Raw genomic sequence first — 27,625 nt, forward strand, 5'->3', positions numbered from 1 at the left:
TCTCACCTGTTCGAAGAATTCGTCCATAAAATGATCCCGGTCCACATGAACCACCTCTTCTTCATCGTCGCTGTCTTTGGCCTGGAGAGGAGAGAAGAGAAGAGAAGATGTTAGACCCTGCGCTGTCTCCCCCAGATGCACACGGATCCCAGCGGCCACCTTCGAGCAATTTCCAGGGTGGGCAGGCATGTATCACACAACCCAGCCCTGAGATGCAGCCACCTCTAGGGTGGGACAGCTGGGGAACAGCCACACAGTGACACCACGTAGGGATGGCTCACCCGCCCTGAAATGCGGCCATTTCTGGGGTGGAGCGCAGCAGTTGTCCTGCAATTTAGGACATAAAATGCCCTTTGACACCAATCTGCAGTTCCTTCATGCTATTCAAGCCATGAGCTCCCCCACCCACAACGCTGTTGAAACACCCATTAGCTATCTATCTATCCCCATTTGGGTTGCCAACCCTCCAGGATTGGCCTGGAGCATCCAGGATTTAATGAGTAATCTTTCATTAAAGATAATGTCATGTGAGGAAACCTCCAGGAATTCATCCAACCAAAGTTGGCAAACCTACTTTGGGGTGCTGTCCTATACACCACATTGCCCACGGTGGCCTGCAAGGCCTGCAAAGGCCAACAGAGCCTGGGCCTGGAGTAGTTTGCTGGCTGGACAGGGAGGCTGAATCTTGGGAGAGGGGAAAAATTGAGACTCTGGCTTTGACCCTCTTTAGGCCAAAAGCCTTCAGGGAATAGGACCCAGTGCTCCCCACTAAAGACAGGGGTGGCTCTGGGGTCTTGCATCCACCCCACAGTTAACAATGGGCGATGCTGTGTCTGGTTTTGGCAGAGGAGGCGGGAAGCGGGATGTGGGAGGCAAGAGATTAAGAGGAGGGGTCCCCCTAAATAATTTCACTGGGGTTCCCCATCCATCCTTCCCCACCAAACACTAAAGTCAGCCTGGCCTAAAGAAGGAACAGATCTACTGCAACAGCTGGGGAAACTGAGGCACAGAGTGCCAAAGGGGGTGGAACAAGGTCATGCAGTGCTAAGACTAGAACCCAGCAACCCTGACCCCCATCCCTCCCTTCCTGCTCTAACCCACTAGACCCACTCCCCTACCAAGCCAGGGATAGAACTCAGGCATCCTGACTCCTAGCCCCATCTATTCTAACCCATTACATCCCACAGATAGAGAGGTGTCTGTATGGAGATGGACAGACAGATATTTGTTTTGGAGGATAGGGAGATCTATCTATAGAATCGTAGGACAGGAAGGGACCTCAAGAGGTCATCTAGTCCAGTCCCCTGCACTCATGGCAGGGCTAAGGATTACCTAGGCCATCCCTGACAGGTGCAACTGCTCTTAAAAATCTCCAATGATGGAGACTCCACAACCGCCCTGGGCAATTTCTTCCAGGGCTTAACCACCCTGACAGGTAGGAAGTTTTTCCTGATGTCCAGCCTAAACCGCCCTTGCTGCAATTAAGCCCATTGCTTCTCGTCCTAGCCTCAGAGGTTAAGAACAATATTTCTCCCTCCTCCGTGTAACAACCTTTTACATACTAGAAAACTGTTCTCATGTCCCCTCTCCATCTTCTCTTCTCCAGACTAAACAAACCCAGTTCTTTCAATCTTCCCTCACAGCTCATGGGTTCTAGACCTTGAATCGTTTTTGCCACTCTTCACCGGACTCTCTCCAATTTGTCCACATCCTTCCTGAAATGTGGCACCCAGAACTGGACCCGATACTCCACTTGAGGTCTAATTAGAGCGGAAGAATTACTCCTCGTGTCTTGCTGACAACACTCCTGCTGATACAGCCCAGAAGGATGTTTGCTTTTTTTTGCAACAGCGTGACACTGTTGACTCACACTTAGCTTGTGATCTGCTCTGACCCCCAGATCCCTGTCCGCAGTCCTCCTTCCTAGGCCATCATTTCCCATTCTGTGTGTGTGCAACTGATTGTTCCTTCCTAAGTGGAGTCCTTTGCATTTGTTCTTATTGAATTCCATCCTATTGGCTTCAGACCATTTCTCCAGTTCGTCCAGAGCATTTTGAATTTTAATCCTATCCTCCAAAGCGCTTGCAACCTCCCAGCTTGGTATGGTCCGCAAACTTTATAAGTGTCCTCTCTATGTCATTATCTAGATCATTGATGAAGATATTGAACAGAACCGGACAGTGGCGCTGGAATATTTTTAAGAGTGGGGGTGCTAAAAACCAGCCTCCTTATCCCTACCCACTCCTCCACCCCCGAGAGCGGAGGCTGGGACCCCGGGCGTGTGGGGACGGCAGCCGAAACCCGGGGTGCGTGGGGCGGCAGCTGGGACCCCAGGCACGGGGCTGGCAGTCAGGAACCTGGGAGTGCTGCAGCACCCCCCGCACCCCTAGTTCCCGCGCTTATGGAACTGGATCCAGAACTGGTCCCTGCGGAACCCCACTCATTACGCCCTTCCAGCATGAGTGTGAACCACTGATAATGCCTCTCTAGGAATGGTTTTCCAACCAGTTTTGTACTTATGTATCTAGTTCTCTCTCTGTCTCTACTGAGATACAGATCTCTCTGCAACTATGATCTATCTCAGCTAAAAAAACCACGAGGTGTCCGGTGGCACCTTAAAGATGAACAGATTTATTGGGGCCTAAGCTTTCGTGGGTAAAAAACCCACTCCAAATAAATCTGTTCATCTTTAAGGTGACTCCTCGTTGTTTTTGTGGATACAGACTAACACGGCTACCCCTCTGATACTTAGCTCAGCTAGCTACAGACTCCTTTACCTCGGCCAGTGGTTCTCAACCTGGGGTATGTGTACTCCTGGGGGTACACACAGATCTTCCAGAGAGGACATCACCTCAGTTAGATATTTGCCTAGTTTTACAGCAGGCTACATGAAAAGCACCAGCCAAGTCAGTCCAAACTAAAATTTCATACACTGATTGGTTTATACTGCTCTGTATACTACATACTGAAATGCGAGTACAATATTTATATTCCAGTTGATTGACTTCATAATTATATGGTAAAAAGGAGAAAGTCAGCAATTCGTCAGTAGTAATGCGCTGTGACATGATTTGTATTTTTATGTCTGATTTTGTAAGCAAGTAGTTTTTAAGTGAGGTGCAACTGGGGGGGCGGGTATGCAAGACAAATCAGACTCCTGAAAGGGGTACAGTCATCTGGAAAGGTTGAGAACCACTGATCTAGGCTTTGAGGGATTTAATTTTTATTGTTAAACATCGATTTCACCGTACACACACACAGAGCAATGAAACAAAATATTTCCATCCATAACAACTGAAACTGACAACTGGGCAAAGTAAGGAAGATTTTGCCTGAGAGGAGAGTTTGATTTAAGTGTACGCTTATGCGTTGACATGTGATGTGGACAATTGGTGTTGTAATGGTTACAACGCTTTTTGAATCTCAGCATTTCCTGCCATTAAATAATTATGGCCTCATGCCCCCAGGGAATTTCCCACAACTCTGAAAATTGAAATCAATACAAACACAAAAAATTGCATGAACCCCATAATTTTGTGCACCAATGAAAATTTAAATTGACAAAAATTGGAAAAAAATGCTTAAAAATAAACATCAAAATTAATTTTAAAAAGTCAAATTCTTCCAACTCTACCTTTATTTATCCATCCCTATACACCCCCATCTCTTCCCACTACACCCCATCTATCTATCTATCTATCTATCTATCTATCTATCTATCTATCTATCTATCTATCTATCTATCTATCTATCTATCCCCATACACCCACCCATCTATCTATCTATCTATCTATGCCCATACACCCATCTATCTATCTATCTATCTATCTATCTATCTATCTATCTATCTATCTATCTATCTATCTATCTATCTATCTATCTATCTATCTCATGCTCCTCCATTCCACAGCCCTACTTGCAGCCCTGTCTATGCCACGACTATACTCCACTTACATAAGACGCTTTCCAAACTTGATCTAACCCCAGGCGACATGGTCTGGACTGCCGGTGTGGGAACATCCCCCCTGGGTGGGTTATGCTCCCTGCACAGAGCCCCAGCACTGCAGGGAGTGTATCGGCATGGGCCAGGGGGTCCCACCCCAGAGCTGGGGGGGGAGAAAGACCCATCCCCCGAAGCTGGAGAGAGATGGGGTGTCCCAAAGGTGCTCCAGGAGGGGAGGGGTCTGGGATTGAGACATGGAGGGGTGAAGATGGGTTGGGGAGGGGCTGTGGCCGAGGCTGTGTCTGTGTGCCTCTCCTGGAGGGCATTCTGGCTCGCATCTCTCATGCGTCTCCTTCGCTTCAAGGTCACTGCTTGGTGTGTTGGAGCGGTGACATAACGCACACGCTTCGGTGGCTGGGGGGGAAAGGGGGCGGAGGGCAGCCCATCCTCCTCTTGGGGGGCTCTCACCTTCCCATTGTCCTTCCAGGAACCCGTCATCCCCAAAATAACCTGCCTCCGGAGTGGCATCAGCGCTGACCCAACGCCCCAGTGCAGCACTAGGGGGCGCTGTGCTGCAGGGAGCCCGGCGGGGGCTCAATAGGGGGCGCTCTCCCCTGGCAGTCAGGGCTGGCCGCATTGCCCCAGTGCGGCACTAGGGGGCGCTGTGCTGCAGGGAGCCCGGCGGGGGCTCAATAGGGGGCGCTCTCCCCTGGCAGTCAGGGCTGGCCGCATTGCCCCAGTGCGGCACTAGGGGGCGCTGTGCTGCAGGGAGCCCGGCGGGGGCTCAATAGGGGGCGCTCTCCCCTGGCAGTCAGGGCTGGCCGCATTGCCCCAGTGCGTCACTAGGGGGCGCTGTGCTGCAGGGAGCCCGGCGGGGGCTCAATAGGGGGCGCTCTCCCCTGGCAGTCAGGGCTGGCCGCATTGCCCCAGTGCGGCACTAGGGGGCGCTGTGCTGCAGGGAGCCCGGCGGGGGCTCAATAGGGGGCGCTCTCCCCTGGCAGTCAGGGCTGACCCAATGCCCCAGTGCGGCACTAGGGGGCGCTGTGCTGCGGGGAGTGGGGCGTTCAAGATTCAGGTGTCCTCCCTATAGCCTCTGTTGTCATACAGGGAGGAGGGGTCCCCCCAAAACGTAGCTAGACTGCTCCCCACTCCTTGTTCTCTGGCCCTCCTGCGCCCCATCTCTCCTCCTGACCCCTCCCCAGAGACAAGCCGTCCACACCCTTTCACCAGCCTGCCCGGCCATACGACACACAGGCTGTGTGTGTGTGTATTTGTGCCTGGGGTTTTGTGGCTGGGTGTGTGTGTGGGTGTGGGTCTGCAGGCCGGCGTGTTTGCCTGGTTGTGTGCTTTCGTGCACACCTGCGGTTTTGGGGCTGTGAGTGGACCAGAGCCACACACCACTGACATATCCCAGCGTGTGTTTGTGTCAAGGCATCTCTCGACCTTTGACTGCGCACCTCGAGCCTGGCGGCTGTGTGGGCGCGTGTGTGTTGTTCGGTGCCGCTGGGTGCCCTGCTGGGCGGGTGTGGTCTTTGGGCTGGTGTGTCTCTGTGGGTGTTTGTAGATGTGTGTCTCTCTGTGCCGGTTTCCTGCCCTCTCGGTGTCTGTCTGCACAGCCTGTCAGTCGCCAGGTCCCTTCCCCTGCAGCTCTTTTCTCCGGCCGGCTTTCTGCTGCAGCATCATGCAGGGATCTCCATCACGGGCAGCCTGCAGCATGGACAGGCAGGGAAGAGGGGGGCCCTGGGGGGAGCCAAGGGATTCAAGCCCCGCAACCAGGGGAAAGTCTAGGCAGGGTTCGGGATGGGAGCAGGGGGGGAGATGGATGACGTAAGGAGCACTGTGGGGGGATGTTCAAATTGTAGGGAAAGTGATGGAAATCCAGAGCTCTGAGTGGGGAGTGGGGTCTAGTGGGTTAGAGTGTGTGTGTGTGTGGGGGGGGGGGGGCTGGGAGCCAGGACTCCTGGGTTCTCTCCTCAGCTCTGGGAGGGGAGTGGGGTCTAATGGGTCAGAGCAGGGGGGCTGGGAGTCAGGACTCCTGGGTTCTATCCCTGACTCTGGGGAGGAGTGGGGTCTAGTGGGTTATAGCAGGCGGGGCTGGGAGCCAGGACGCCTGGGTTCTCTCCCCAGCTCTGGGAGGGGAGTGGGGTCTAGTGGGTTAGAACGGGGGCAGGGGCTGGGAGCCAGGACTCCTGGGTTCTCTCCCCAACTCTGGGGGGGGGAGTGGGGTCTAGTGGGTTAGAGCAGGGGGAGCCGGGAGCCAGGACTCCTGGGTTCTCTAGCAGGGGCATAGGGTCAAGCTGTATAAGCAGGGGTGTCCCCCCACCCATGGCCGTTAAACAGCTGCCACACCCCACCCCAGGGGCAGCTGCATCTCAGTGCCGGGGGAGCGACGCTGACAGGCCCCCAAAGCACTGGGTTGCTCCTGCGGAGTAATCCTTGATCATAATTAGTGCTACGGCTCCCGTTCGCTCCCGGCCCCCGAGAGGCACGTAGCGTATTTAGCAGCACGGCCCCCCCCTCGCTAGCTGAGGAAAACCCAGGGCACCAGCGTCACAGCATTGGGCTAAAAAAAGACTCAGCTGCCCAAATATGGAGCCACTTAAACAGCTTCATGGCTGCTCGGCCCACGACTGCTGCCCCCGCCCGTGGGTTCTCCCCCGTACCGCCTCCGCTCTGACCACTAGACCCTACTCCCTTCCCATAGCCGGCACAGAACCCAGGTGTCCTGGCTCCCACCCCCCTGCTCTGACCACTAGACCCCACTCCCCTTCCAGAGCTGGCACAGAACCCAGGAGTCCTGGCTCCCAACCTGCTCTAACCCATTAGACCCCACTTTCTTCCCAAAGGGTTGTGTTTGGAAGGGACAGAGAGTTGGGGGGTTATGGGAAGAGAGAGAGAGAGAAAGGACACTTATAGGGATGGATGGCTAGACAGACAGAAAGATAGATGGGGTGTAGGAGGATGGATGGGTAGGCTGGTAGATGGAGGGAGTATATAGGGATGGATGGATAGGTAGGTAGATGGAGGGGGAAAAGGGGATGGATGGGTAGATATATAGAGGGGACATAAGGGGATAGATGCATAGATGGATTGGTAGATAGATGGAGGGAGTGTATGGGGCTGGCTGTCTTGATAGATAGATAGTTGGAGAGGGTATATGGGGATGGATGGATAGATGGGTAGATGGATGGAGGGGGATATACAGAGATGGATGGACAGATAGACAGACAAAGGGGGTATATGGGGATGGATGGACGGGATATATGGAGATGGATGGATGGATAGACAGAGGGGTATATGTGGATGGATGGATGGATGGATGGATGGATGGATAGATGGGGGGGTATATGTGGATGGATGGATGGATGGATGGATAGACGGGGGGGTATATGTGGATGGATGGATGGATGGATGGATGGATGGATGGATGGGGGGGTATATGTGGATGGATGGATGGATGGATGGATGGATGGATGGATGGGGGGGGGTATATGTGGATGGATGGATGGATGGATAGATGGGGGGTATATGTGGATGGATGGATGGATGGATGGATGGGGGGGTATATGTGGATGGATGGATGGATACATGGGGGGTATATGTGGATGGATGGATGGATGGATGGATAGATAGAGGGGGTATATGTGGATGGATGGATGGATGGATGGAGAGGATAGATGGAGATGGATAGATGGATGGATCTTCCAAACTTTCTAATCTCCCCTCTCTGCCCCCGTCCTAGAAGAGACCCAGAGCCCCTGCTCCCCCCGTGCTGGGTGACCCAGATTCATTCCCTGCTCCTGTCCAGTCTGTCCCTCCGTTACCCTGGGGGTCCCAGCCCCACACTGCGGGGCTGGTAGGACCCAACTGCCTCTGGCACCAGATGTGGGCCGATGCTTAATCTGTAATGAAAGAGGTGCCGGGGCACAAGCAATTTTTTTACATTCATACCTGACGCAGCGAGCCCAAAGCTGCCGGGGCCGTGACCTGCCGAGCCCAGAGGTGCCGTGGCCGTGACCTGCCGAGCCCAGAGGTGCCGTGGCCATGATCTGCTGGGCCCAGAGGCGCCGGGGCTCTGACCTGCCGGGCCCAGAGGCGCCGGGGCTCTGACCTGCCGGGCCCAGAGGCGCCGGACTCTGATCTGCCGAGCCCAGAGCTGCCATGGTTCTGACCTGCCGGGCCCAGAGGTGCCGGGGCCGTGACCTGCCGGGCCCAGGGGTGCCGGGGCTCTGACCTGCCGGGCCCAGAGGTGCCGGCGCTCTGACCTGCCGGGCCCAGAGGCGCCGGGGCCGTGACCTGCCGGGCCCAGGGGCGCCGGGCTCTGACCTGCCGGGCCCAGAGGTGCTGGGGCCGTGACCTGCCGGGCCCAGAGGTGCCGGGGCTGTGACCTGCCGGGCCCAGGGGCGCCGGGCTCTGACCTGCCGGGCCCAGAGGTGCTGGGGCCGTGACCTGCCGGGCCCAGAGGTGCCGGGGCCGTGACCTGCTGGGCCCAGAGGTGCCGGAGCCGCGACCTGCCGGGCCCAGAGGTGCCGCGGCCGTGACCTGCTGGGCCCAGGGATGCCGGGGCTCTGACCTGCCGGGCCCTGGCACAAATTACGCCCTGGCGCTTCACCTTGACAGTAATAGCAACCAGGCTGGAGTCCGGGTCCCCACCAACTGTGGGGCTCCAGCCACTGCTCTGGGGTCTCAGGGCTGAGAGGGTCGGGAGGGGACAGGGTGTGTGTGTGTTGGAGAGAGACAGCAGGTGTCCATGTGACTGTGTGTGAGAGAGGCTGTGTCTTTCTGTGTGTGTTCAGGAGAGCTTGTGTGTATCTCTGTGTGTGTCACTATGTCTGTATGTGTAAAAGAGGTTATGTTTGTGTGGGAGCGGTTGTGTGTGTGTGACTGTGTGTCTGAGGGTGTATGAGACAGATTGTGAGCATCCGTGAGACTTGTGTGCGGGGGTGTGGCTCTGCATCTTTGACATTGTGTGTGTGAGAGTGAACGTGTGTGACAGTGTGCTTGTGTGAGAGAGACACTGAGAGTGTGACTGTGTGGGGGAACAGAGATGTTGTGTGTGTCTGTGTGTGTGTGAGAGAGAAAGTGCAAGTGTGTGTCTCCGAGAGTGTGGGTGTGTGTATGGGAGAGAGGGTGTACGCTGGAGCGCGTGAGCGTGTGTGTGTCACAGAGAGACTGTGTGTGTGTATTGGGGGGGGTGCGCTGCGGGGAGAGAGAGTCTGGCTGTCTGGCTGTGTCCGCATGTCTCTGTCTGCTGGGCTGGTACCCCCCCCCCGCCCCCTTGCAGTGAAACCTTCCAGAGGAGCCAATAAAACCCAGCGCTAAAGGCCCAGACCCCAGCCAAGTATCTGCCCCCTGCCAGGCACCCTGAGCTGGGGCGACCGATGGGGAGGGACAGAGGCGCCCCGTCGCGGCTGCCCTCTCCCCCCACCCCGGGCACCTGCATTGCAGCTGTCTGGCGGGGAGGGACTGGTGGGCAGGAACGTGGAGCCACGGTTAGACACACACAGACACACACGGCCTGTGCTGTGGGGGGGCCCGAATGGCAGCCCCCGGGGCACCCACCAACCACCCAGCTACTGCCAAAAGCCCAGTGCTGCGAGCAGGGAGAGCCAGCGCTACCGAGAGATCTGTACCCACACAGAGGGAGAGAGAGTATCTCTCTCTCTCCCCAGACACCCCCGTATCTATCTATCTATCTATCTATCTATCTATCTATCTATCTATCTATCTATCTATCTATCTATCCCCATACACCCCTCTCATCTATCTATCTATCTATCTATCTATCTATCTATCTATCTATCTATCCCCATACACCCCTCTCATCTATCTATCTATCTATCTATCTATCTATCTATCTATCTATCTATCTATCTATCTATCTATCTATCCCCATACACCCCTTTCATCTATCTATCTATCTATCTATCTATCTATCTATCTATCTATCTATCTATCTATCTATCTATCTATCTATCTATCTATCTATCCCCATACATCCTCTCTCTCTCTCCCATACACCCCCTTATCTATCTATCTATCTATCTATCTATCTATCTATCTATCTATCTATCTATGCCCACACACCCCTCTATCTATCTATCTATCTATCCCCATACACCCCTCTCATCTATCTATCTATCTATCTATCTATCTATCTATCTATCTATCTATCTATCTATCTATCTATCCCCATACACCCCTTTCATCTATCTATCTATCTATCTATCTATCTATCTATCTATCTATCTATCTATCTATCTATCCCCATACATCCTCTCTCTCTCTCCCATACACCCCCTTATCTATCTATCTATCTATCTATCTATCTATCTATCTATCTATCTATCTATCTATCTATCTATCCCCATACACCCCGCTCATCTATCTATCTATTTATCTATCTATCTATGCCCACACACCCATCTATCTATCTATCTATCTATCTATCTATCTATCTATCTATCTATCTATCTATCTATCTATCTATCTATCTATCCCCATACACCCCTTTCATCTATCTATCTATCTATCTATCTATCTATCTATCTATCTATCTATCTATCTATCTATCTATCCCCATACACCCCTCTCATCTATCTATCTATCTATCTATCTATCTATCTATCTATCTATCTATCTATCTATCTATCTATCTATCTATCTATCTATCCCCACACACCCCTCTATCTATCTATCCCCATACACCCCTCTCATCTATCTATCTATCTATCTATCTATCTATCTATCTATCTATGCCCATACACCCTTGTATCTATCTGGCGAGGTGGGGGGTAGCTTCCGTCCGGGACCTGCCCCCTAACTGGATGATCTCAGCCCCTAGCTTCCTCTGGCGAGATGTGTCTCGCATGTGGCCTTGTGCCAGGGGCAGGGGGGCAATTCGGGGCCCCCTCGTGCCAGCCGCTGCCCCACGGTGGGAGCTGCCATGCCAGTGTCTCCCCACCGCTCAGCACCGTCCGGGTAAGCAGCTCCCCCAGCCAGCCCAGCAGGGTAGGTTTGTGGGGCCACAACACACCCACACATTCAGAGTCACCCAGATGGGAGAGAAAGCACACGAGACATCTGCTGCCAGGCTGTATGGTGCGTGTGTTTCGGTGGTGGATCTGTGTGTGTGTGTGTGTCAGATGTGTGGGCATGTGCAAATGTGTCTGTCAGACGTGGGCGTGCCATCTCCCACCCAGCGTCCCTGGTTTTATAACCCACGCAGCCAGACCCACACATGCCTACTGACATGGGCACACACCTCACTGACAAACACTCTCACACACACAGCCACTCACACACATCACTTACACGGACAGACACACACGTTACACACTCACGCTCTGTCTCTCACACACGCTGACTGACCAACGCACACAGCTCTTTCTCACACTCACACACACACTGAGCGTCCCCTCCATCTCTCTCTCTCACACACACACAGTGACTGACCCATATGTGTCACTCTCTCTCTCACACACACACACTGACAGACACACATGCCACTCTCACACGTATAACACACTAACATACACACCGACAGACACACACGTCATTCTCACACACACTCACACTAACACACTGACATACACATATCACACACATACTCTCACACCACACACACAATGACACATGCATGTCACACATACGGTTTCTCTCATACACCCACACACTAACACACACTCTCTCTCACACACCCACCCACACATTAGACACACACCGATAGATACACAGATCACATACACTCTCAATCGCTCACACACATCACACACACTGACAGATTCACACCTATTGCTCACACATGCACGTGTCACACACACACACTAACACACACCCATCACTCACACATGGACACACACACATACTGACACACACTAATCACACACTGACACCCACCCATTGCTCACACACAGGCACACAAACATCACATACACACTCTTTCACACTCACACACATCACACACACTGACAGACACACACCCATTGCTCACACATAGACACTCACACTCTCTCTCACATTACACACATTAACAGACACACATGTTGCTCAGCCACAGACACACAGATCACACACACAACACACACTTACACACACAACACAAACATCATACACACTGACACTCACCTATTGCTCACACACAGACACACACGTCACACACACTCTCTCACACTCACACTGACAGACACACACTTATTGCTCACACACAGACACACATCCATCACACACACGGACACACGTGTCTCACACACTCACACACTGACAGACACACCCACCGCTCTCACACAGACACATACATGTCAAACATGCTGACACACACATCACACGCACACTCTTTCTCACACACTCATCACACACTCACAGACACACATCCATTGCTCACACATAGACACACACTCTCACATCACACACTGAGAAACACTCATCACTCACATACACACACACGTGACACGTCACACACACTGACAGACACACACTCATTGCTCACACATAGACACACACTCTCTCTCGCATCACTCACCCTGACAGACACACAGCCGTCGCTCACACATGGACACACACACACACTGACAGACACACAGCCGTCGCTCACACACGAACACAGACACACACACTGACAGACACACAGCCATCGCTCACACACGGACACACACACACACTGACAGACACACAGCCGTCGCTCACACACGGACACACACACACACTGACAGACACACAGCCGTCGCTCACACACGGACACACACACACACACTGACAGACACGCAGCCATAGCACACACATGGACACACACACAGCCGTCGCTCACACACGGACACACTGACAGACACACAGCCATCACTCATACACACACACACACACACACACACAGCTGTCGCTCACACACGGCCACACACACACAGACACACACACTGACAGACACACAGCCATCGCTCACACACGGACACACACACACACACTGACAGACACACAGCCATTGCTCACACACGGACACACACACAGCCATTGCTCACACACGGACACACTGACAGAGACACAGCCATCGCTCACACACACACACACACACTGACAGACAGACACACAGCCCTCGCTCACACACAGCCACACACACATAGCCACACAGCCATCTCTCACACACAGACACACACACTGACAGACACACAGCCGTCGCTCACACACGGACACACACACACACACTGACAGACACACAGCCGTCGCTCACACACACACACACACACAGCCACACAGCCGTCGCTCACACACAGACCCACACACTGACAGACACACAGCCATCACTCACACTGACAGACACACAGCTGTCGCTCACACACGGCCACACACACACAGCCACACAGCCATTGCTCATACACACACACACACACAGCCGTTGCTCACACACGGACACACTGACAGACACACAGCCATCACTCACACACACACACACACTGACAGACACACAGCCATCGCTCACACACACACACACACACTGACAGACACACAGCCATCGCTTACACACACACACACACAAACACACAGCCATCGCTCACACACACACACACACAGACAGACACACAGCCCTCGCTCACACACGGCCACCCACACATAGCCACACAGCCATCACTCACACACACACACACTGACAGACACACAGCCGTCGCTCACACACGGCCACACACACACACTGACAGACACACAGCCGTCACTCACACACAGACCCACACACTGACAGACACACAGCCGTCGCTCACACACGGCCACCCACACATAGCCACACAGCCATCACTCACACACAAACACACAGACACACAGCCGTCGCTCACACACGGCCACACACACACACTGACAGACACAGCCATCACTCACACACACACACACTGACAGACACACAGCCGTCGCTCACACACGGCCACACACACACACTGACAGACACACAGCCGTCACTCACACACAGACCCACACACTGACAGACACAGCCATCACTCACACACACACACACTGACAGACACACAGCCGTCGCTCAGACAGACACACATCACATACACATGCTCATCACACGCTGACAGACACGTCGCTCACACGCACGTCACACACTCTCTGTCACACACAGACACACACCCTGTGTCTCTTTGCTGCATTCACTCCCCACCGCTGAGTGAAGAACCCCCCTCCATTCCCTGCAGCAAACCCGCCCCAGCACCCACTGCGCCAGCAGCCAGCCGGGCCATCTTCCCTGCACCCACCTGCCCACACCTGCCGCTGGGCCAGGGGCGCGGGGCCCAGGGCCTCCCGCAGGCCTCAGCCCCCTTCGGTCCTGGTGGCCCCTGGGCCAAGGGCCACAGAGAAGGCAGCCGCCTTCGCTCTCCCCAGGAGCAGCCCGGAGCTCTGAAACCCATTCCCATCTCTCCGCCTCGCTGCCTTTCTCCATCCCTCCATCCTCGTAGCGAGGGGAGCGCCGCCCGCTCACCGAAACCAGCCATTCATTCCTCCTCCGTCCATCCCTGTGCCCCTGCAACCAAAGAGCACGCTCCAGGCCCGGCTGCCTCTCTCCTCCTCTCTGCCTTTCCCGTTCCCTCCGTCCCAGTCAGCCTTCCCTGCCTCCCGCCTCGCAGCCTAGGGGGGAAAAGGCCCCCCGCTTCTGTTCACTGCAGAAGGGTGCACTGGCCACCAGTTATTTAAGACTCCATCCGCCGAGCAGCGGTGTCTGTCTGTCTCCATCCATCCATCCATCCATCCATCCATCCGTCCGTCCATCCGTCCATCCATCCAGTAGCAAAGCGGAAAGCAAATCAACCAGCAATTTTGGAAGGATTCCCCCCGCCCCCAAGCTGTAATTAAACTGTGTTTCTCCCTGGGTATTTGTTGTTAAACACACACACACACACACACACACCACACACACACACAAAACCAGAGCCCAATATAACCCACAGGAATCACAGACAGAAATAGATCCTGCTTTTCCCTTGAGAGAACGATTTGCAAAGACCCAGATTCCCAGCTCCCGCCCACCGCCCCAACCTTGATCTGTGACATAAATGGGGGGTGGGGGGTGGAGGAAAAGGGGTGGTTCTTTCTCCATCACCCCATATATATATTTTATCCTGCCACCGCAATCCTCCTCCCTCCCCCCCCCCCCCGCATCCTCCCAGAAAACCCCCAAAGGAGAGTGGAGCGGGGGTGGGGATAGGAATCCTGGCCGGGAAACTGGCGAAATATCACCAGGGGAAAATATTATGAAACAGACAAGTCCGATTCGATTGGGGCACCAGGGCGGGGTGGGGAGCGGGTTGGATGCAGCTAGAAAGAAAGGGGTTGGGGGGGTCTGAATCACCCCCCCCCCGCACCGCATCCATCACACATACCCCTTTCCATAGACCCATGGAAATATATCCCGGGGAAGGGTTATCCCCCCGCACCTTATCGCCAACTCATCCCCTCCCTCTGGGTCCCTTTTGGGGGGGGGGCTGGATCCCCTCCCGAACACACTCCCTGGGAGTTCAGCAATGGACCCCCCACCATCTAAATTTCCCCTCTTTGGAGATTTGAGCTTGGGGGTCTGCCCCGACCACCACCGCCCCCTGGAGATCTCAGTTTTGGGGGGGGGGTCTGATCTCCCTTCCCCCTTGGAGAGCTCAGCTTGGGGAGGGGGGGGGTTGATCTCCCTTCCCCCTTGGAGAGCTCAGCTTGATGGGGGGGTCTGATCTCCCTTCCCCCTTGGAGAGCTCAGCTTGGGGAGGGGGGGGGTCTGATCTCCCTTCCCCCTTAGAGAGCTCAGCTTGGGGAGGGGGGGGTCTGATCTCCCTTCCCCCTTGGAGAGCTCAGCTTGGGGAGGGGGGGTCTGATCTCCCTTCCCCCTTGGAGAGCTCAGCTTGGGGAGGGGGGGGGTCTGATCTCCCTTCCCCCTTGGAGAGCTCAGCTTGGGGAGGGGGGGGGTCTGATCTCCCTTCCCCCTTGGAGAGCTCAGCTTGGGGGGGGGGGGTCTGATCTCCCTTCCCCCTTGGAGAGCTCAGCTTGGGGAGGGGGGGGTCTGATCTCCCTTCCCCCTTGGAGAGCTCAGCTTGGCGGGGGGGGGGGGAGGATCTGGTCGCCCCCCAGTGTCCCCTCCCCAGGGGCAGTCGGGAATCTCGCCCCCCCCCGGCCCTGGGGGTATGTGGGGGGGGTCCCCCCGAGGCTAGGTAGAAAGGAGACATTGGCTCTTACAGTCCTCAGCTCCTGAGTACGGTCCTTCATGGCTGCTCAGGCTGCTCCCTCCTCCAGCTGCCGCAGACCCCGCGAGCCGGGCGGGGAGGGGGGCCCTGCTGCCGGGGCGGCGTGGGGGGGGAGAGGAGGAGGTGGGGGGGAGGCTCTGGGTTACTGCAGCGCCTGGTCGAAGCTCCCTGCTCCGGGCGGGAGGCTGCTGCCGCTGCTCAAGGATGGAGGGAGGTTGGTGCTGATGCAGCAGAGGGGGCGGGGGGGGGGATGCAGGGGAAGGATGGAGGGAGGGGGGAGATGGGGGTCTGGGCATGCTCCCTGCACCCCCCTCCCGGCCCGCCTGCCCCCCCTCTCCCCAGGGGAGCGCTGGGAGTTGTAGTTTCGTGGGGGGGGGCGGGGCTGTGCAGCTTTGGGGGTGGCCTGGGTGTGTGAGTGGCTCGGCGGGTGTGTCACTGGGTGGGTCTGTGAGCCGGTGAGTGTGGGTCTCAGAGCGTGTGTCAGGGTGTGTCCGTGTGTGTGTGTCTGTGTGTCAGAGTGTTTGGGAGCGTCAGTGAATGTCTCAGGGTGTGTGTGTGTGTGTCTCAGAGCATGCGTCAGAGTGTGTCTGTGAGTGTGTTTGTGTGTCTGTCTGTCAGAGTGTTTGGGAGTGTCAGTGAATGTCCTGGTGTGTGTGTGTCAGAGTGTGTGTCAGTGTGTCTGTGAGTGTGTTTGTGTGTCAGAGTGTTTGGGAGCATCAATGAATGTCTTGGTGTGTGTGTGTGTGTGTCTCAGAGTGTGTGTCAGTGTATGCCTGTGAGTGTCAGTGTGTCTGTGAGTGTGTGCGTCTGTGAATGTTGGAGTGTGTGTCATTGTGTGTCTCAGTGCGTGTGTGTGTCTCAGAGGGTGTCAGTGTGTGTCTGTGAGTGTGTAAGAGTGAGTCTGTGAGTGTCTGTGTGGGTCTGTGAGTGCTGCAGTGTGTGTCTGTGTGTCAGAGTGTTTGGGAGCGTCAGTGAATGTCTCAGGGTGTGTGTGTGTGTCTCAGAGCATGCATCAGAGTGTGTCTGTGAGTGTGTTTGTGTGTCTGTCTGTCAGAGTGTTTGGGAGTGTCAGTGAATGTCCTGGTGTGTGTGTGTGTGTGTCAGAGTGTGTGTCAGTGTGTCTGTGAGTGTGTTTGTGTGTCAGAGTGTTTGGGAGCATCAATGAATGTCTTGGTGTGTGTGTGTGTGTCTCAGAGTGTGTGTCAGTGTATGTCTGTGAGTGTCAGTGTGTCTGTGAGTGTGTGCGTCTGTGAATGTTGGAGTGTGTGTCATTGTGTGTCTCAGTGCGTGTGTGTGTCTCAGAGGGTGTCAGTGTGTGTCTGTGAGTGTGTAAGAGTGAGTCTGTGAGTGTCTGTGTGGGTCTGTGAGTGCTGCAGTGTGTGTCTGTGTGTCAGAGTGTTTGGGAGTGTCAGTGAATGTCTCAAAGTGTGTGTCAGTGTGTCTGTGACTGTGTGTGTCTGTGAGTGTTGCAGTGTGTGTCATTGTGTGTCTCAGTGCGTGTGTGTCTCAGAGCGTGTCAGTGTGTGTCTGCGAGTGTGTCAGAGTGAGTCTTAGAGTGTGTGTGTCCGTGTGTGTCTGTGAGTGTGTGGCCCGGGAACGTCTCAGAGTGTGTGTGTGTCTGTGAGTGTGTCAGTGGGTGTGTGTCTTAGAGCATGTATTGGTGTGTGTCTGTGAGTGTTGCAATGTGTGTGTGTGCATGAGTGAGTGCCTCAGTGTGAGTGTGTGTCTGTGAGTGTGTGTCAGTGTGTGTCTGTGAGTGTGTATGTCTGTGGGTGTGTCTACACTACGGAATAAGGTCGAATTTATAGAAGTTGGTTTTTTAGAAATCGGTTTTATATCTTCGAGTGTGTGTGTCCCCACAGAAAATGCTCTAAGTGCATTAACTTGGCGGAGCGCTTCCACAGTACGGAGGCTAGAGTCGACTTCCGGAGCGTTGCACTGTGGGTATCTATCCCACAGTTCCCGCACTCTCCGCTGCCCATTGGAATTCTGGGTTGAGATCCCAGTGCCTGATGGGGCTAAAACATTGTAGCGGGTGGTTCTGGGTACATATCGTCAGGCCCCCGTTCCCTCCCTCCCTCCGTGAAAGCAAGGGCAGACAATCGTTTCGCGCCTTTTTTCCTGAGTTACCTGTGCAGACACCATACCACTGCAAGCATGGAGCCCGCTCAGGTAACCGTCACCCTATGTCTCCTGGGTGCTGGCAGACGCGGTACGGCTTTGCTACACAGTAGCAGCAACCCCTTGCCTTGTGGCAGCAGACGGTGCAATACGACTGGTAGCCGTCATCGTCGTGTCCGAGGTGCTCCTGGCCACGTCGGCTGGGAGCGCCTGGGCAGACATGGGCGCAGGGACTAAATTTGGAGTGACCTGACCAGGTCATTCTCTTTAGTCCTGCAGTCAGTCCTATTGAACCGTCTTATGGTGAGCGGGCAGGCGATACGGACTGCTAGCAGTCGTACTGTACCATCTTCTGCCAGGCAGGCAAGAAATGAGGATTGCTAGTAGTCGTATTGTACCATCTTCTGCCAGGCAGGCAAGAGATGAAGATGGCTAGCAGTCGTATTATACCATCTTCTGCCAGGCAGGCAAGAGATGAGGATGGCATGCAGTCCTTCTGCACCGTCTGCTGCCAGCCAAAGATGTAAAAGATAGATGGAGTGGGTCAAAACAAGAAATAGACCAGATTTGTTTTGTACTCATTTGCCTCCTCCCCTGTCTAGGGGACTCATTCCTCTAGGTCACACTGCAGTCACTCACAGAGAAGGTGCAGCGAGGTAAATCTAGCCATGTATCAATCAGAGGCCAGGCTAACCTCCTTGTTCCAATAAGAACGATAACTTAGGTGCACCATTTCTTATTGGAACCCTCCGTGCAGTCCTGCCTGAAATACTCCTTGATGTAAAGACACCCCCTTTGTTGATTTTAGCTCCCTGAAGCCAACCCTGTAAGCCGTGTCGTCAGTCGCCCCTCCCTCCGTCAGAGCAACGGCAGACAATCGTTCCGCGCCTTTTTTCTGTGCGGACGCCATACCAAGGCAAGCATGGAGGCCGCTCAGCTCACTTTGGCAATTAGGAGCACATTAAACACCACACGCATTATCCAGCAGTATATGCAGCACCGGAACCTGGCAAAGCGATACCGGGCGAGGAGGTGACGTCAGCGCGGTCACGTGAGTGATCAGGACATGGACACAGATTTCTCTGAAAGCATGGGCCCTGCCAATGCATGCATCATGGTGCTAATGGGGCAGGTTCATGCTGTGGAACGCCGATTCTGGGCTCGGGAAACAAGCACAGACTGGTGGGACCGCATAGTGTTGCAGGTCTGGGACGATTCCCAGTGGCTGCGAAACTTTCGCATGCGTAAGGGCACTTTCATGGAACTTTGTGACTTGCTTTCCCCTGCCCTGAAGCGCATGAATACCAGGATGAGAGCAGCCCTCACAGTTGAGAAGCGAGTGGCGATAGCCCTGTGGAAGCTTGCAACGCCAGAAAGCTACCGGTCAGTTGGGAATCAATTTGGAGTGGGCAAATCTACTGTGGGGGCTGCTGTGATGCAAGTAGCCCACGCAATCAAAGATCTGCTGATATCAAGGGTAGTGACCCTGGGAAATGTGCAGGTCATAGTGGATGGCTTTGCTGCAATGGGATTCCCTAACTGTGGTGGGGCTATAGACGGAACCCATATCCCTATCTTGACACCGGAGCACCAAGCCGCCGAGTACATAAACCGCAAGGGGTCCTTTTCGATAGTGCTGCAAGCTCTGGTGGATCACAAGGGACGTTTCACCAACATCAACGTGGGATGGCCAGGAAAGGTACATGATGCTCGCATCTTCAGGAAGTCTGGTCTGTTTCAAAAGCTGCAGGAAGGGACTTTATTCCCAGACCAGAAAATAACTGTTGGGGATGTTGAAATGCCTATATGTATCCTTGGGGACCCAGCCTACCCCTTAATGCCATGGCTCATGAAGCCGTACACAGGCACCCCGGACAGTAGTCAGGAGCTGTTCAACTACAGGCTGAGCAAGTGCAGAATGGTGGTAGAATGTGCATTTGGACGTTTAAAGGCGCGCTGGCGCGGTTTACTGACTCGCTTAGACCTCAGCGAAACCAATATTCCCACTGTTATTACTGCTTGCTGTGTGCTCCACAATATCTGTGAGAGTAAGGGGGAGACGTTTATGGCGGGGTGGGAGGCTGAGGCAAATCGCCTGGCTGCTGGTTACGCGCAGCCAGACACCAGGGCGGTTAGAAGAGCACAGGAGGGCGCGGTATGCATCAGAGAAGCTTTGAAAACCAGTTTCATGACTGGCCAGGCTACGGTGTGAAAGTTCTCTTTGTTTCTCCTTGATGAAACCCCCCGCCCCTTGGTTCACTCTACTTCCCTGTAAGCTAACCACCCGCCCCTCCTCCCTTCAATCACCGCTTGCAGAGGCAATAAAGTCATTGTTGCTTCACAGTCATGCATTCTTTATTCATTCATCACACAAATAGGGGGATGACTACCAAGGTAGCCCAGGAGGGGTGGTGGAGGAGGGAAGGAAAATGCCACACAGCACTTTAAGCACAGCACTTTAAAAGTTTACAACTTTAAAATTTATTGAATGACAGCCTTCTTTTTTTTTGGGCAATCCTCTGTGGTGGAGTGGCTGGTTGGCCGGAGGCCCCCCCACCGCGTTCTTGGGCGTCTGGGTGTGGAGGCTATGGAACTTGGGGAGGAGGGCGGTTGGTTACAGAGGGGCAGCAGTGGCAGTCTGTGCTCCAGCTGCCTTTGCTGCAGCTCAACCATACGCTGGAGCATACTGGTTTGGTCCTGCAGCAGCCTCAGCATTGAATCCTGCCTCCTCTCATCACGCTGCCGCCACATTTCAGCTTCAGCCCTGTCTTCAGCCCACCACTTACTCTCTTCAGCCCGCCACTTACTCTCTTTCAGCCCGCCACCTCTCCTCCTGGTCATTTTGTGCTTTCCTGCACTCTGACATTATTTGCCTCCACGCATTCGTCTGTGCTCTGTCAGTGTGGGAGGACAGCATGAGCTCGGAGAACATTTCATCGCGAGTGCGTTTTTTTTTCTTTCTAAGCTTCACTAGCCTCTGGGAAGGAGAAGATCCTGTGATCATTGAAACACATGCAACTGGTGGAGAAAAAAAAAGGGACAGCGGTATTTAAAAAGACACATTTTATAAAACAGTGGCTACACTCTTTCAGGGTAAACCTTGCTGTTAACATTACATACATAGCACATGTGCTTTCGTTACAAGGTCGCATTTTGCCTCCTCCCACCGAGTGACTACCCCCTCAACCTTCCCCCCTCCCTGTGGCTAACAGCGGGGAACATTTCTGTTTAGCCACAGGCAAACAGCCCAGCAGGAATGGGCACCTCTGAGTGTCCCCTGAAGAAAAGCACTCTATTTCAACCAGGTGACCATGAATTATATCTCACTCTCCTGAGGATAACACAGAGAGATAAAGAACGGATGTTGTTTGAATGCCAGCGAACATACACTGCAATGCTTTGTTCTACAATGATTCCCGAGTACGTGTTACTGGCCTGGAGTGGTAAAGTGTCCTACCATGAAGGACGCAATAAGGCTGCCCTCCCCAGAAACCTTTTGCAAAGGCTTTAGGACTACATCTAGGAGAACCGCAAATGCCAGGGCAAAGTAATCCTTTCACATGCTTGCTTTGAAACCATGTATAGTATTTTAAAAGGTACACTCACCAGAGGTCCCTTCTCCGCCTGCTGGGTCCAGGAGGCAGCCTTGGGTGGGTTCGGGGGGTACTGGCTCCAGGTCTAGGGTGAGAAACAGTTCCTGGCTGTCGGGAAAACCGGTTTCTCCGCTTGCTTGCTGTGAGCTATCTACAACCTCCTCCTCCTCCTCATCTTCTTCGTCCCCAAAACCTGCTTCCATATTGCCTCCATCTCCATTGAAGGAGTCAAACAACACGGCTGGGGTAGTGGTGGCTGAACCCCCTAAAATGGCATGCAGCTCATCATAGAAGCGGCATGTTTGGGGCTCTGACCCAGAGCGGCTGTTCGCCTCTCTGGTTTTCTGGTAGGCTTGCCTCAGCTCCTTCAGTTTCACGTGGCACTGCTTCGGGTCCCTGTTATGGCCTCTGTCCTTCATGCCCTGGGAGATTTTGACAAAGGTTTTGGCATTTCGAAAACTGGAACGGAGTTCTGATAGCACGGATTCCTCTCCCCAAACAGCGATCAGATCCCGTACCTCCCGTTCGGTCCATGCTGGAGCTCTTTTGCGATTCTGGGACTCCATCATGGTCACCTGTGCTGATGAGCTCTGCATGGTCACCTGCAGCTTGCCACACTGGCCAAACAGGAAATGAGATTCAAAAGTTCGCGGTTCTTTTCCTGTCTACCTGGCCAGTGCATCTGAGTTGAGAGTGCTGTCCAGAGCGGTCATAATGGAGCACTCTGGGATAGCTCCCGGAGGCCAATACCATCGAATTGTGTCCACAGTACCCCAAATTCGAGCCGGCAAGGCCGATTTAAGCGCTAATCCACTTGTCAGGGGTGGAGTAAGGAAATCGATTTTAAGAGCCCTTTAAGTCGAAATAAAGGGCTTCATCGTGTGGACGGGTGCAGGTTTACATCGATTTAACGCTGCTAAATTCGACCTAACGTCCTAGCGTAGACCAGGGCTGTGCGTGTTGCAGTGTGTCCGTATCTCAATGGGTGTGTGTGTGCCTCAGAGCATTAGTGTGTCAGTGTGTCAGTGTTTGTGTCAGTGAATGTCTCAGAGGGTGTGTAATGTGTGTGTGTCTGTGAGTGTTGCAGTGTGAGTGAGTGACTGCCTCAGAGCCTAGGCATGTTGTTCCAGCAGTGGGCACTGGGGGCGGGGGCGTGTGCCTTGCTCTGAAGCCGCTAGTGTGTGTTGTGTGCATCAGGAGACGAGAGGCGTTTTAGAGCGCGTGCAGCTGTGTGTGTGGGTGTGTATCAGTAAATGTGGAGTGTTAGAGTGAAGTTGTGAGGGGGTGGGTGTTATCAGCAGAGGAGAGGGTTTTTAGAGTGTGTGTGCATATCCGCAGATAAGGGATACTGGAGTGTGATTGTGAGGTTGTGTGTTTGTGTGTGTTTTTTATCAGGAGAGGAGGGGTGCTAAAGTATGTGTGTATCTGTCAGCAGATGAGGGGGGTTGGAGTGTAGTTGTGAAAGTGTGTGTGCATCGTCTGAAGTGTGTTTGCTTGTGACAGTGTTGAGTGTGGATTGTGGGTCTCTGTGCTGGGGTTTGTCTTGGAGAGTGTGTGCATGAAAGACTGGGAGAGAATGTTTGTATGTGTTGTGGTTGTGTAGGGGACTCACAGTTATGGCATTGTGTGTGAGTGTGAAGTGGCTGTGTAGGACACTCACTGTTGTGATATTAGAGGGTTGCGGGTCTGTGTTGTGGTTGTGTAGCTCACTCCCTGTTGTGGTGTCAGGAAGCTGGGTGTGTTTTGGTTGTGTAGGGCACACAGTGTTGTGGTGTCAGGGGCTCAGTGTTTTTATGCTGTGGTTGTGGAAGAACTCATTGCTGTGGTGTGAGGGAACTGTGTATGTTGTGGTTGTGTAGGGCACCTGGGATAAAACTACTTATTCCAGTATAGCTAGTCCAATACAGGAAGGGGAATAGGTTCTACCAGTATACGACTCCTTTATCCCAGTATAGCTGCCCCCACAATTGATGCTGGACCAGTATAATTGTATGATGAACAAATCATTCCCCTTGGAAGGGAATTTACGGTTAAGCCCAAATAGCCATTGTGTGCTACACCACACCCGGTCCTGTCTGCAATGGGCGTGTTCAACGAGTGGCCCTAGACTCCTTCGGCCGCCGCAGCTGGGGAATTAGATGTAAGTGTTCGAGATGTGAGGGGGACATTCAAAAGTATTGTTACCGTTTAGAACCACGGCACTGATTTTAAGAGAGCTAGAGGTGAAAGACAGAGCTATATGAAGGGCTTGGATGCATGGATGGAAGGAAGGAAGAAAGGAAGAAGGAAGGGTACAGCATGGATGGCTGTAAGGAGGGAGGAAGGAAGGAAAGGTAGAGGATAGGTGGATGGATAGAAGAAGAGATAGGTAGAGTTAGAGAAGAGATAGGTGGATGGAGGGAAGGAGGGACAGAGATTAGATGGCTCAATGTCTAGACCTTGGATGGAAGGAAGGATGGCTATAGCCAGGATGGGTAGAAGGAGGGATGGCTATAGCCGGGATGGATGGAAGGAGGGATGGATATAGCTGGGATGGGTGGCAGGAGGGATGGATATAGGTGGGATGAGTGGAAGGAGGGATGGGTATAGCCGGGATGGGAAAAAAGACAGATGGGTATAGCAGGGATGGGTAGAAGGAGGGATGGATATCACTGGGATGGGCGGAAGGAGGGATGGGTAGAGCTGGGATGGGTAGAAGGAGAGATGGGTATAGATGGGATAGGTGGAAGGAGGGATGGGTATAGCCGGGATGGGTGGAAGGAGGGATGGGTATAGCTGTAGTGGGTGGAAGAAAGGATGGCTATAGCAGGGATGGGTGGAAGGAGGGATGGGTATAGCCGGGAGGTGTGGAAGGAGGGATGGGTGTAGCTGGGTTGGGTAGAAGGAAGGATGGGTTTTGCCGGGATGGGTGGAAGGGGGGATGGGTGTAGTTGGGATGGGTGGAAGGAGGGATGGGTATAGCCGGGATGATGGGAGGATGGATGTCTACAGCTTATCAAGATGGATGGATGGACAGAATGATGGGCTGATGGATGGATGGATGGATGACTAGGACTTGAAAGGATGGATTGGTGCCCTTGTGGAAAGATATGCATGCTGTTTGTGATAATATACGAAGCCATGCTACACTTACAAGCTTTCCGCAACATAGCTGTTCTGATACAGCTGCGCCGCTGTAAGATCTCTCATGTAGCCGCTTCATGCCGACCGGAGAGCACTCTCCTTTCGATGTAATAAAACCACCTCAACGAGGGGCGGTGGTTATGCTGGCAGGAGGGCGTGTCCCATCGACATACCGTTTTGTACACAAGTGCTTATGCCGGCCAAATATGCTACTCCGTGGGGGTGTTTTTTTCACAGCCCTGAGCGACAACAGTTTGGCTGTTCTAAGTTCTCGTGTAGACATGGCCCAAGACGGGGAAGTCTTGAGGGCAGGCTCTTTCTTTCACTCTGTGTCTGTAGAGCACCTGGCACCACAAGGACCCTGATCTCCCACAAAGTCAGTGGTGCCACCTTAGTGCACCTAATAGATAAGAATGAATAAATGGATGACTTTATCTGGTGGTTTTTCTCTACAGTCCTTTTTTACTGGAAGCAGTAGCTATGGCATGTGAGTCATGCTGGAGTGTGTCAGGTAATCAAGGCAGCTAGTTTATGGCCATGAATGTAAGGGGTGAGTCAGCATGGAAGAGGGCTGGGGCTCAGAAGGGGAGGAGCCAAATTAGGGCTGACTCACTTGGCATTCATCCTTAGGAAGTGGGGTTAAACCGATGATTTTGCGGGGAGTCAGAAATGACCATGGTGGGTTTGCAGCCAGGTTTAGTTGGGGCCTGTGGTTTGGGGCTGAGGGGCTTTGACAGTGCTGTGTGTGTATAAGACCGCAGGGCTGGGAAAGAAGGGGTCTGTGGGTCAGGATTTAGGGGCACCAGCAGTGCTGAGGTGAAGGAACCCAGGGCTGGGATAGCAGGGGGCTGCAGGGCAGGATGGAAAGGCACCCGCTGAGTGTGGGGCAGGAGGAGCCCAGGGCTGGGATAGCAGGGGCTGCAGGTTGGGACTGAGGACTGTCCCTTGCTCTGTCCCCTTGGCTTTGCTGCTTGGCCTTGGTGGGATGAATTAATTCATTCTGGTTCCCACCAGGATGATTTCCAGCCCTGACTCATTGTGCAGAGAGACAGGCAGGGAAAGTGCCAAGCAAGCAGCATGGGCGTTCAGTCACAGAGAAGAGAAAAGCAGCAGCCAGTGTCTTGCTGCCGAAAGCAATACCCTGGGATTTACCTGCCAATGTCAAAGGGGAAGTTGGGCTTATGGATTTGGCACTTGGCATGGATTCAGGACGATCCTCCAGCCAGCTGCCGTAAGGGAGGCATCATAGATCCTGTAATTAATGCACTGGACTTTGAGTCAGGACTCCTGGGTTTTATCCCCAGCTCTGCCACTGACTCCCTGTGTGACCCTTGGCAAATCACTGAGTCTCTATTAAATGCTACCATAATACACCTAATAATGTCCATCAACTCATTAGGTATGTGCAATATTGATAGGTGGGTTTTCCCAGACCAGCCCCACATTGTCTCACTCTAGGAGATCAGTGTCTTTATCTCCACTTTACAGAAGGGGAAACTGAGGCACAGGGAGAGGAAGTGACTTGCCCAAGATAACGCAGAAGGCCAGTGGTAGAGCTGGGAAAAGAACCCAGGTTTCCTGAGTCTAAGTCTAGTGCGCTCCCCACTAGGCCACTTCACAATTAGTGTGTCATCCTTGGTCGGGGGCCATGCTAATTGTCTCTGTATTTGTCCACTTTCAGTGTATGGGCCACTTTGACGGATGAGGGGAAAACAATGGATGTGTTATTCCTTGACTTTAGCAAAGCTTTTGATACCATCTCCCTCAGTATTCTTGCCAACAAGTTCAAGAAGTATGGGCTGGATGAATAGACTATAAGGTGGATAGAAAGCTGGCTAGATCATCGGGCTCAACGGGTAGTGATCAATGACTCCATGTCTAGTTGATGGCCGGTATCAAGCGGAGTGCCCCAAGGGTTGGTCCTGGGGCTGGTTTTGTTCAATATCTTCATTAATGATCTGGAGGATGATGTGGATTGAACCCTCAGCAAGTTTGCAGATGTCACTAAACTGGGAGGAGTGGTAGATACACTGGAGGGCAGGGATAGGATACAGAGGGCCCTAGACAAATTAGAGGATTGGGCCATAAGAAATCTGATGAGGTTCAACAAGGACAAGTGCAGAGTCCTGCACTTAGGACGGAAGAACCCAATGGACTGCTACAGACTAGGGACCGAATGGCTAGGCAGCAGTTCTGCGGAAAAGGACCTAGGGGTGACAGTGGACGAGAATAAGTCAGCAGTGTGCCCTTGTTGCCAAGAAGGCTAACGGCATTTTGGGATGTATAAGTAGGGGCATTGCCAGCAGACTGAGGGCCGTGATCGTTCCCCTCTATTCAGCATTGGTGAGGCCTCCTCTGGAGTACTGTGTCCAGTTTCGGGCCCCACACTACAAGAAGGATGTGGAAAAATTGGACAACGTCCAGCGGAGGGCAACAGAAATGATTAGGGGACTGGAACACATGAGTTATGAGGAGAGGCTGAGGGAGCTGGGATTGTTTAGCCTGCAGAAATGAAGAATGAGGGGGGGGTTTGATAGCAGCTTTCAACTCCCTGGAAGGGGGTTCCCAAGAGGATGGATCTGGACTGTTCTCAGTGGTGGAAGACGACAGGACGAGGAGTAACGGTCTCAAGTTGCCGT

The 27,625-nt window shown here is 53.5% G+C and overlaps 1 protein-coding gene across 4 annotated transcripts in view; it reads right to left on the reverse strand.

The window, feature by feature from the left end:
- The window catches only part of STX1B (syntaxin 1B), a 49,448-nt gene extending 33,095 nt beyond the window's left edge, over positions 1–16,353 (reverse strand). For 2 of the 4 annotated variants that reach the window (XM_084630209.1, XM_084630210.1), the window contains exons 1-2: positions 16,142–16,352; positions 7–81 (exon numbers count right to left, since the gene is read on the reverse strand). In XM_084630209.1, coding sequence (XP_084486335.1) covers positions 7–81; positions 16,142–16,171 — 105 coding nt within the window. In that variant the 5' untranslated portion in view covers positions 16,172–16,352. Of the gene's footprint in view, positions 1–6; positions 82–16,141 lie in introns of all 4 variants that reach the window. The other 2 variants (XM_084630211.1, XM_084630208.1) reach the window with 2 other exon arrangements.
- Positions 16,354–27,625: the final 11,272 nt, after the last annotated feature.

The sequence above is a fragment of the Lepidochelys olivacea genome, assembly GCF_965140295.1.
Source record: "Lepidochelys olivacea isolate rLepOli2 genome assembly, chromosome: 6".
Lineage (NCBI taxonomy): Eukaryota > Metazoa > Chordata > Testudines > Cheloniidae > Lepidochelys > Lepidochelys olivacea.